General features: G+C 48.9%; 1 protein-coding gene across 1 annotated transcript in view; it reads right to left on the bottom strand.

The window, feature by feature from the left end:
• Positions 1-658, bottom strand: part of yipf5 (Yip1 domain family, member 5) — an 11,234-nt gene extending 10,576 nt beyond the window's left edge. Inside the window, exons 1-2 of the mRNA XM_080551032.1 lie at positions 607-658; positions 1-150 (exon numbers count right to left, since the gene is read on the bottom strand). The exon at positions 1-150 is cut by the window's left edge and continues 3 nt beyond it. Of these exons, the coding sequence (XP_080407158.1) occupies positions 1-143 (143 nt within the window). The 5' untranslated portion in view covers positions 144-150; positions 607-658. The remainder of the gene's footprint in view (positions 151-606) is intronic.
• Between the last annotated feature and the right edge of the window lie 10,770 nt (positions 659-11,428).

Here is an 11,428-nt window from a genome sequence, read left to right as displayed (position 1 = left end):
TTGTATTGGTCCTCTCCTGCGTTGCTGTATCCATACCCAGCGGGCTGGCCCTGCTGGTCGTCTACACTGTAACTGGACTGGTAGAAGTCTGTGTTGAAGTTGTCGAACCCTCCTGAGCCCCCTGAACCCCCTGAGCCTGACATCTCGTGTCTGTCAGCAGAAACAAAAGGTTAACAGAGTTAAAGAACACAGATGAACCAGCTGGTTCTGAACATTCTAGATGGTTCTGAACATTCTAGCTTGGTTCTGAACAGAGTTAAAGAACATCAGATTAATCCATCTCAGCTCACTACCGTACCGACTCACTGACATAAGCCAGGCAGTAACATCGCATCTCTGGGTTAGATATCAACATTAATATCAGACAGTTAAGACAACTAACTAGCTGACATCATCACAACAGTAACAGAGTAACAGAAGGTTTCCTCTGCCAGGGAGCACCGTTAGCTTCAGGGAGGCTAGGCTAGCTGGCTCACAGCGCTGCTCACTAACGGGATGTCAGGCTGAATACAATACCGTCCCTATAACAGACTATGTGTGTTACCTGTGTGTTTATCCTGTTACAGAGACATTGAATGGTAACATTATTGACTGTTCTGTTCTTACCTGCAACGTTTAACTAGACCAGGCTCCTCTGGTTGCTACGCGGTGTTGCTACGTGTCAAGATGAACAATAATAGAACCTCTTCCTCCGGTGCCTGCTTACGTTGCAGACGGGTGGGCGAGAGGGACATGGCGTCTTAGCGAAGATAAGTTGTGCGCCTCCCTCAGGCGGGCTTCAGTACAGCAGGAGGGAGGATGGAGGCCGACTGTAATAATAATAATAATAATAATAATAATAATAATAACAACAATAATAATAATAACAATAATAATAATAATAATAATAACTTGTATTTGTATAGCACTTTTCCTGCAAATGTTGCAGCTCAACGTGCTTAAGTACTTGATAATGTTTTCCAGCATTATGTTTCCCACGAGTATCCAATAAATTATTCCACCTGTATATTTTTCTTCAGTGAGATCCCAAGATCAGACCTGTCGATGTGTTGAAGACCAAGGGGGCTTTTGCAGAGTGAGTGACGAAGCTGAAATAGGTAAACACAAATAACACACACACACACACACACACACACACACACACACACACACACACACACACACACACACACACACACACGCATTTCTCTGCATTTCACCTGCTAGGTGGTTCTCTGTTAAAGAGATGCCGCAGGACTTACTGTATAAGCCACTATAGTTCAGCCACTAATTCTGAAATGAGCACTCACAAGTAAAACAAACAGACAGTAGAAGAATTGAAAAAAAAAATATATAGAAGAGGAGGGAGGGGGGGGCATACCCCCACTTCCATGAGCAAGAGCTTTCTTTTGCAAAAGTTTGTTGTCCTTAAACTGAGGTCCAGTGTGGTCCAGTGAGACCACGAATCGATTCACATTATATCCTGAACCATTCAGTCAACACTTAAGCCTTTAAAATTAGCCTTTAAAATTAGACTTGGACTTAAATTAGACGCTACTACCCGGCCCGCTACTAACCCGTCTCTGTACGAGACTAAAAGGGAGTTGTATTAAAACAGACAGGGAGGAGGCCGGGGCTCCACTGTGAGACTGCGGAGGACCATTAGTAATGAAAAAGGAATCTTCCAGCAAAATCATTCAAACAACAAAGTCTCCGGGTTTCCACAGTGTTTAACGAAGGCAGTTCGCCTTGATCAGCAGCCGCGAGAGGATCAGATCAATGGCCTTGGCGGAGGAGAGGAGGAGGATGAACTCTGAGGGGGTGTGTGGGGTGATGTGGACAGCCAGGGGAGCCGCTGCCACACACTGAGGGAGGGAATGTTCCGGAGTCTTTGATGGTGAGAGACAGTGAAATAATAAGCTGGTACGGGAGGATGGTTGTGACTGGCTGTCGGTCGGCAGGGGTCTGGAGGAGGAAGAGAGACGCTGAGTGTCAGTGACAGAAATGTAGAAGATGTCTGAGGTCGATGTTCATCGACTGTACATAGCTTAGTGGTGTCTCCGTCTCTGTCTCCGTCTCTCTGTCTCTTGCATATCCCTCGCTCGCTGTTGAGTCTGACAGAGGCTTATGGTTAGACGCTTGTGTCTCCCATGAGGGTTCAAATCCCCCTGTCAGACACAGTAGACGACAGTCAGATTCGGTCCTCTCTGAGCCCCGATTTGAATATGCAAACATATGTAGAACAGGGGGGCAGAGTTGGCATCTCTGCTGTAATATTTCTATTAGACGCAATGAGAGAACAATTCCAGTGGGAGTTTTTGAATACTGCACCGTCGAGCATTTCCCTGACATGCGATGCATTTTCAGACTGTTTCCAAAACAATAACTGAATAATTAACAGTTTTCTCAAAACCATGGATGTTAAAATGAAACTACAATCAAAATCATGCTGTCTATTTGGTTCTGAACATTCTAGGTTCTGAACATTCTAGCAGGTTCTGAACATTACTTACTGGTTCTCCTGCTTTCTGACTGGTTCTGACTGGTTCACCTGCTTACTGACTGGTTCTGACTGGTTCACCTGCTTACTGACTGGTTCTGACTGGTTCTCCTGCTTTCTGACTGGTTCTGACTGGTTCTCCTGCTTACTGACTGGTTCTGACTGGTTCTGACTGGTTCTGACTGGTTCTGACTGGTTCTCCTGCTTTCTGACTGGTTCTGACTGGTTCTGACTGGTTCTCCTGCTTACTGACTGGTTCTGACTGGTTCTGACTGGTTCTGACTGGTTCTCCTGCTTACTGACTGGTTCTGACTGGTTCTCCTGCTTTCTGACTGGTTCTGACTGGTTCTGACTGGTTCTGACTGGTTCTGACTGGTTCTCCTGCTTACTGACTGGTTCTGACTGGTTCTCCTGCTTACTGACTGGTTCTGACTGGTTCTGACTGGTTCTCCTGCTTTCTGACTGGTTCTGACTGGTTCTCCTGCTTTCTGACTGGTTCTGACTGGTTCTCCTGCTTTCTGACTGGTTCTGACTGGTTCTGACTGGTTCTGACTGGTTCTGACTGGTTCTCCTGCTTACTGACTGGTTCTGACTGGTTCTCCTGCTTACTGACTGGTTCTGACTGGTTCTGACTGGTTCTCCTGCTTACTGACTGGTTCTGACTGGTTCTCCTGCTTACTGACTGGTTCTGACTGGTTCTGACTGGTTCTGACTGGTTCTCCTGCTTTCTGACTGGTTCTGACTGGTTCTCCTGCTTTCTGACTGGTTCTGACTGGTTCTCCTGCTTTCTGACTGGTTCTCCTGCTTTCTGACTGGTTCTCCTGCTTTCTGACTGGTTCTGACTGGTTCTCCTGCTTACTGACTGGTTCTGACTGGTTCTGACTGGTTCTGACTGGTTCTGACTGGTTCTCCTGCTTTCTGACTGGTTCTGACTGGTTCTGACTGGTTCTGGCTGGTTCTGACTGGTTCACCTGCTTACTGACTGGTTCTGACTGGTTCTGACTGGTTCTCCTGCTTTCTGACTGCTTACTGACTGGTTCTGACTGGTTCTGACTGGTTCTGACTGGTTCTCCTGCTTTCTGACTGGTTCTGACTGGTTCTCCTGCTTTCTGACTGGTTCTGACTGGTTCTCCTGCTTTCTGACTGGTTCTGACTGGTTCTCCTGCTTTCTGACTGGTTCTGACTGGTTCTCCTGCTTTCTGACTGGTTCTCCTGCTTTCTGACTGGTTCTCCTGCTTTCTGACTGGTTCTGACTGGTTCTGACTGGTTCTCCTGCTTTCTGACTGGTTCTGACTGGTTCTGACTGGTTCTGACTGGTTCTGACTGGTTCTGCTGCTTACTGACTGGTTCTGACTGGTTCTCCTGCTTACTGACTGGTTCTGACTGGTTCTGACTGGTTCTGACTGGTTCTCCTGCTTTCTGACTGGTTCTGACTGGTTCTCCTGCTTTCTGACTGGTTCTCCTGCTTTCTGACTGGTTCTGACTGGTTCTGACTGGTTCTCCTGCTTACTGACTGGTTCTGACTGGTTCTGACTGGTTCTGACTGGTTCTCCTGCTTTCTGACTGGTTCTGACTGGTTCTCCTGCTTACTGACTGGTTCTGACTGGTTCTCCTGCTTACTGACTGGTTCTGACTGGTTCTCCTGCTTTCTGACTGGTTCTGGCTGGTTCTGACTGGTTCTGACTGGTTCTGACTGGTTCTGACTGGTTCTGACTGGTTCTGACTGGTTCTCCTGCTTTCTGACTGGTTCTGACTGGTTCTGACTGGTTCTGACTGGTTCACCTGCTTACTGACTGGTTCTGACTGGTTCTGACTGGTTCTCCTGCTTTCTGACTGGTTCTGACTGGTTCTCCTGCTTTCTGACTGGTTCTAACTGGTTCTCCTGCTTACTGACTGGTTCTGACTGGTTCTCCTGCTTACTGACTGGTTCTGACTGGTTCTAACTGGTTCTGACTGGTTCTCCTGCTTACTGACTGGTTCTGACTGGTTCTCCTGCTTACTGACTGGTTCTGACTGGTTCTGACTGGTTCTCCTGCTTACTGACTGGTTCTGACTGGTTCTCCTGCTTTCTGACTGGTTCTGACTGGTTCTCCTGCTTTCTGACTGGTTCTCCTGCTTTCTGACTGGTTCTGACTGGTTCTGACTGGTTCTGACTGGTTCTCCTGCTTACTGACTGGTTCTGACTGGTTCTGACTGGTTCTGACTGGTTTTCCTGCTTACTGACTGGTTCTGACTGGTTCTCCTGCTTACTGACTGGTTCTGACTGGTTCTCCTGCTTTCTGACTGGTTCTGACTGGTTCTCCTGCTTTCTGACTGGTTCTGACTGGTTCTCCTGCTTTCTGACTGGTTCTGACTGGTTCTCCTGCTTTCTGACTGGTTCTGACTGGTTCTCCTGCTTTCTGACTGGTTCTCCTGCTTTCTGACTGGTTCTCCTGCTTTCTGACTGGTTCTGACTGGTTCTCCTGCTTACTGACTGGTTCTGACTGGTTCTGACTGGTTCTGACTGGTTCTGACTGGTTCTCCTGCTTTCTGACTGGTTCTGACTGGTTCTGACTGGTTCTGACTGGTTCACCTGCTTACTGACTGGTTCTGACTGGTTCTGACTGGTTCACCTGCTTACTGACTGGTTCTGACTGGTTCTGACTGGTTCTCCTGCTTTCTGACTGGTTCTGACTGGTTCTCCTGCTTTCTGACTGGTTCTGACTGGTTCTCCTGCTTTCTGACTGGTTCTCCTGCTTTCTGACTGGTTCTGACTGGTTCTCCTGCTTTCTGACTGGTTCTCCTGCTTTCTGACTGGTTCTCCTGCTTTCTGACTGGTTCTGACTGGTTCTCCTGCTTACTGACTGGTTCTCCTGCTTACTGACTGGTTCTGACTGGTTCTGACTGGTTCTGACTGGTTCTCCTGCTTTCTGACTGGTTCTAACTGGTTCTCCTGCTTACTGACTGGTTCTGACTGGTTCTCCTGCTTACTGACTGGTTCTGACTGGTTCTAACTGGTTCTGACTGGTTCTCCTGCTTACTGACTGGTTCTGACTGGTTCTCCTGCTTACTGACTGGTTCTGACTGGTTCTGACTGGTTCTGACTGGTTCTCCTGCTTACTGACTGGTTCTGACTGGTTCTCCTGCTTTCTGACTGGTTCTGACTGGTTCTCCTGCTTTCTGACTGGTTCTCCTGCTTTCTGACTGGTTCTGACTGGTTCTGACTGGTTCTGACTGGTTCTCCTGCTTACTGACTGGTTCTGACTGGTTCTGACTGGTTCTGACTGGTTTTCCTGCTTACTGACTGGTTCTGACTGGTTCTCCTGCTTACTGACTGGTTCTGACTGGTTCTCCTGCTTTCTGACTGGTTCTGACTGGTTCTCCTGCTTTCTGACTGGTTCTGACTGGTTCTGACTGGTTCTGACTGGTTCTCCTGCTTACTGACTGGTTCTGACTGGTTCTCCTGCTTACTGACTGGTTCTGACTGGTTCTGACTGGTTCTCCTGCTTTCTGACTGGTTCTGACTGGTTCTCCTGCTTACTGACTGGTTCTCCTGCTTACTGACTGGTTCTGACTGGTTCTCCTGCTTACTGACTGGTTCTGACTGGTTCTGACTGGTTCTGACTGGTTCTCCTGCTTAGTCAGAACCAGTCAGAAAGCAGGAGAACCAGTCAGAACCAGTCAGAACCAGTCAGAACCAGTCAGTAAGCAGGAGAACCAGTCAGAACCAGTCAGAAAGCAGGAGAACCAGTCACTGGTTCTGACTGGTTCTGACTGGTTCTGACTGGTTCACCTGCTTACTGACTGGTTCTGACTGGTTCACCTGCTTACTGACTGGTTCTGACTGGTTCTGACTGGTTCTCCTGCTTTCTGACTGGTTCTGACTGGTTCTCCTGCTTTCTGACTGGTTCTCCTGCTTTCTGACTGGTTCTCCTGCTTTCTGACTGGTTCTCCTGCTTTCTGACTGGTTCTGACTGGTTCTCCTGCTTACTGACTGGTTCTGACTGGTTCACCTGCTTACTGACCGGTTCTGACTGGTTCTCCTGCTTTCTGACTGGTTCTGACTGGTTCTCCTGCTTACTGACTGGTTCTGACTGGTTCTGACTGGTTCTGACTGGTTTTCCTGCTTACTGACTGGTTCTGACTGGTTCTCCTGCTTACTGACTGGTTCTGACTGGTTCTCCTGCTTTCTGACTGGTTCTGACTGGTTCTCCTGCTTTCTGACTGGTTCTGACTGGTTCTCCTGCTTTCTGACTGGTTCTCCTGCTTACCGACTGGTTCTGACTGGTTCTCCTGCTTACTGACTGGTTCTGACTGGTTCTGACTGGTTCTCCTGCTTTCTGACTGGTTCTGACTGGTTCTCCTGCTTTCTGACTGGTTCTGACTGGTTCTGACTGGTTCTGACTGGTTCTGACTGGTTCTCCTGCTTACTGACTGGTTCTGACTGGTTCTGACTGGTTCTGAATGGTTCTGACTGGTTCTCCTGCTTTCTGACTGGTTCTGACTGGTTCTCCTGCTTTCTGACTGGTTCTGACTGGTTCTCCTGCTTTCTGACTGGTTCTCCTGCTTTCTGACTGGTTCTGACTGGTTCTCCTGCTTACTGACTGGTTCTGACTGGTTCTCCTGCTTTCTGACTGGTTCTGACTGGTTCTGACTGGTTCTGACTGGTTCTGACTGGTTCACCTGCTTACTGACTGGTTCTGACTGGTTCTGACTGGTTCACCTGCTTACTGACTGGTTCTGACTGGTTCTGACTGGTTCTCCTGCTTTCTGACTGGTTCTGACTGGTTCTCCTGCTTTCTGACTGGTTCTGACTGGTTCTCCTGCTTTCTGACTGGTTCTCCTGCTTTCTGACTGGTTCTCCTGCTTTCTGACTGGTTCTCCTGCTTACTGACTGGTTCTGACTGGTTCTCCTGCTTACTGACTGGTTCTGACTGGTTCTGACTGGTTCTCCTGCTTTCTGACTGGTTCTGACTGGTTCTGACTGGTTCTGACTGGTTCTCCTGCTTACCGACTGGTTCTGACTGGTTCTCCTGCTTACTGACTGGTTCTGACTGGTTCTGACTGGTTCTCCTGCTTTCTGACTGGTTCTGACTGGTTCTCCTGCTTTCTGACTGGTTCTGACTGGTTCTGACTGGTTCTGACTGGTTCTGACTGGTTCTCCTGCTTACTGACTGGTTCTGACTGGTTCTGACTGGTTCTGACTGGTTCTGACTGGTTCTCCTGCTTTCTGACTGGTTCTGACTGGTTCTCCTGCTTTCTGACTGGTTCTGACTGGTTCTCCTGCTTTCTGACTGGTTCTCCTGCTTTCTGACTGGTTCTGACTGGTTCTCCTGCTTACTGACTGGTTCTGACTGGTTCTCCTGCTTTCTGACTGGTTCTGACTGGTTCTGACTGGTTCTGACTGGTTCTGACTGGTTCACCTGCTTACTGACTGGTTCTGACTGGTTCTGACTGGTTCACCTGCTTACTGACTGGTTCTGACTGGTTCTGACTGGTTCTCCTGCTTTCTGACTGGTTCTGACTGGTTCTCCTGCTTTCTGACTGGTTCTGACTGGTTCTCCTGCTTTCTGACTGGTTCTCCTGCTTTCTGACTGGTTCTGACTGGTTCTGACTGGTTCTGACTGGTTCTGACTGGTTCTGACTGGTTCTCCTGCTTTCTGACTGGTTCTGACTGGTTCTGACTGGTTCTGACTGGTTCTGACTGGTTCTCCTGCTTACTGACTGGTTCTGACTGGTTCTCCTGCTTTCTGACTGGTTCTGACTGGTTCTCCTGCTTACTGACTGGTTCTGACTGGTTCTGACTGGTTCTGACTGGTTTTCCTGCTTACTGACTGGTTCTGACTGGTTCTCCTGCTTACTGACTGGTTCTGACTGGTTCTCCTGCTTTCTGACTGGTTCTGACTGGTTCTCCTGCTTTCTGACTGGTTCTGACTGGTTCTGACTGGTTCTGACTGGTTCTCCTGCTTACCGACTGGTTCTGACTGGTTCTCCTGCTTACTGACTGGTTCTGACTGGTTCTGACTGGTTCTCCTGCTTTCTGACTGGTTCTGACTGGTTCTCCTGCTTTCTGACTGGTTCTGACTGGTTCTGACTGGTTCTGACTGGTTCTGACTGGTTCTCCTGCTTACTGACTGGTTCTGACTGGTTCTGACTGGTTCTGACTGGTTCTGACTGGTTCTCCTGCTTTCTGACTGGTTCTGACTGGTTCTCCTGCTTTCTGACTGGTTCTGACTGGTTCTCCTGCTTTCTGACTGGTTCTCCTGCTTTCTGACTGGTTCTGACTGGTTCTCCTGCTTACTGACTGGTTCTGACTGGTTCTCCTGCTTTCTGACTGGTTCTGACTGGTTCTGACTGGTTCTGACTGGTTCTGACTGGTTCACCTGCTTACTGACTGGTTCTGACTGGTTCTGACTGGTTCACCTGCTTACTGACTGGTTCTGACTGGTTCTGACTGGTTCTCCTGCTTTCTGACTGGTTCTGACTGGTTCTCCTGCTTTCTGACTGGTTCTGACTGGTTCTCCTGCTTTCTGACTGGTTCTCCTGCTTTCTGACTGGTTCTGACTGGTTCTGACTGGTTCTGACTGGTTCTGACTGGTTCTGACTGGTTCTCCTGCTTTCTGACTGGTTCTGACTGGTTCTGACTGGTTCTGACTGGTTCTGACTGGTTCTCCTGCTTACTGACTGGTTCTGACTGGTTCTCCTGCTTTCTGACTGGTTCTGACTGGTTCTGACTGGTTCTGACTGGTTCTGACTGGTTCACCTGCTTACTGACTGGTTCTGACTGGTTCTGACTGGTTCACCTGCTTACTGACTGGTTCTGACTGGTTCTGACTGGTTCTCCTGCTTTCTGACTGGTTCTGACTGGTTCTCCTGCTTTCTGACTGGTTCTGACTGGTTCTCCTGCTTTCTGACTGGTTCTCCTGCTTTCTGACTGGTTCTCCTGCTTTCTGACTGGTTCTCCTGCTTTCTGACTGGTTCTGACTGGTTCTCCTGCTTACTGACTGGTTCTGACTGGTTCTCCTGCTTACTGACTGGTTCTGACTGGTTCTGACTGGTTCTGACTGGTTCTGACTGGTTCTGACTGGTTCTCCTGCTTTCTGACTGGTTCTGACTGGTTCTGACTGGTTCTGACTGGTTCTGACTGGTTCTCCTGCTTACTGACTGGTTCTGACTGGTTCTGACTGGTTCTGACTGGTTCTCCTGCTTTCTGACTGGTTCTGACTGGTTCTCCTGCTTACTGACTGGTTCTGACTGGTTCTGACTGGTTCTGACTGGTTCTGACTGGTTCTGACTGGTTCTCCTGCTTACTGACTGGTTCTGACTGGTTCTCCTGCTTACTGACTGGTTCTGACTGGTTCTCCTGCTTTCTGACTGGTTCTGACTGGTTCTCCTGCTTTCTGACTGGTTCTGACTGGTTCTCCTGCTTTCTGACTGGTTCTGACTGGTTCTGACTGGTTCTGACTGGTTCTCCTGCTTACTGACTGGTTCTGACTGGTTCTCCTGCTTACTGACTGGTTCTGACTGGTTCTGACTGGTTCTGACTGGTTCTCCTGCTTTCTGACTGGTTCTGACTGGTTCTCCTGCTTTCTGACTGGTTCTCCTGCTTTCTGACTGGTTCTGACTGGTTCTGACTGGTTCTCCTGCTTACTGACTGGTTCTGACTGGTTCTGACTGGTTCTGACTGGTTCTCCTGCTTACTGACTGGTTCTGACTGGTTCTCCTGCTTTCTGACTGGTTCTGACTGGTTCTGACTGGTTCTGACTGGTTCTCCTGCTTACTGACTGGTTCTGACTGGTTCTCCTGCTTACTGACTGGTTCTGACTGGTTCTGACTGGTTCTCCTGCTTTCTGACTGGTTCTGACTGGTTCACCTGCTTACTGACTGGTTCTGACTGGTTCTGACTGGTTCTCCTGCTTTCTGACTGGTTCTGACTGGTTCTCCTGCTTTCTGACTGGTTCTGACTGGTTCTCCTGCTTTCTGACTGGTTCTCCTGCTTTCTGACTGGTTCTGACTGGTTCTCCTGCTTACTGACTGGTTCTGACTGGTTCTGACTGGTTCTGACTGGTTCTGACTGGTTCTGACTGGTTCTCCTGCTTTCTGACTGGTTCTGACTGGTTCTGACTGGTTCTGACTGGTTCTGACTGGTTCACCTGCTTACTGACTGGTTCTGACTGGTTCTGACTGGTTCACCTGCTTACTGACTGGTTCTGACTGGTTCTGACTGGTTCTCCTGCTTTCTGACTGGTTCTGACTGGTTCTCCTGCTTTCTGACTGGTTCTGACTGGTTCTCCTGCTTTCTGACTGGTTCTCCTGCTTTCTGACTGGTTCTGACTGGTTCTCCTGCTTTCTGACTGGTTCTCCTGCTTTCTGACTGGTTCTCCTGCTTTCTGACTGGTTCTGACTGGTTCTCCTGCTTACTGACTGGTTCTGACTGGTTCTCCTGCTTACTGACTGGTTCTGACTGGTTCTGACTGGTTCTGACTGGTTCTCCTGCTTTCTGACTGGTTCTGACTGGTTCTCCTGCTTACTGACTGGTTCTGACTGGTTCTCCTGCTTACTGACTGGTTCTGACTGGTTCTAACTGGTTCTCCTGCTTACTGACTGGTTCTGACTGGTTCCCCTGCTTTCTGACTGGTTCTGACTGGTTCTGACTGGTTCTGACTGGTTCTCCTGCTTACTGACTGGTTCTGACTGGTTCTCCTGCTTTCTGACTGGTTCTGACTGGTTCTGACTGGTTCTGACTGGTTCTGACTGGTTCTCCTGCTTTCTGACTGGTTCTGACTGGTTCTGACTGGTTCTGACTGGTTCTAACTGGTTCTCCTGCTTACTGACTGGTTCTGACTGGTTCTGACTGGTTCTGACTGGTTCTAACTGGTTCTCCTGCTTACTGACTGGTTCTGACTGGTTCTCCTGCTTACTGACTGGTTCTGACTGGTTCTCCTGCTTACTGACTGGTTCTGACTGGTT

This window comes from Nansenia antarctica (assembly GCF_963989245.1).
Source record: "Nansenia antarctica genome assembly, contig: SCAFFOLD_209, whole genome shotgun sequence".
Classification (NCBI taxonomy): Eukaryota; Metazoa; Chordata; class Actinopteri; order Argentiniformes; family Microstomatidae; genus Nansenia; species Nansenia antarctica.
Note: the sequence above shows the minus strand (reverse complement) of the source record. Positions and strands in the feature narration are given on the sequence as shown.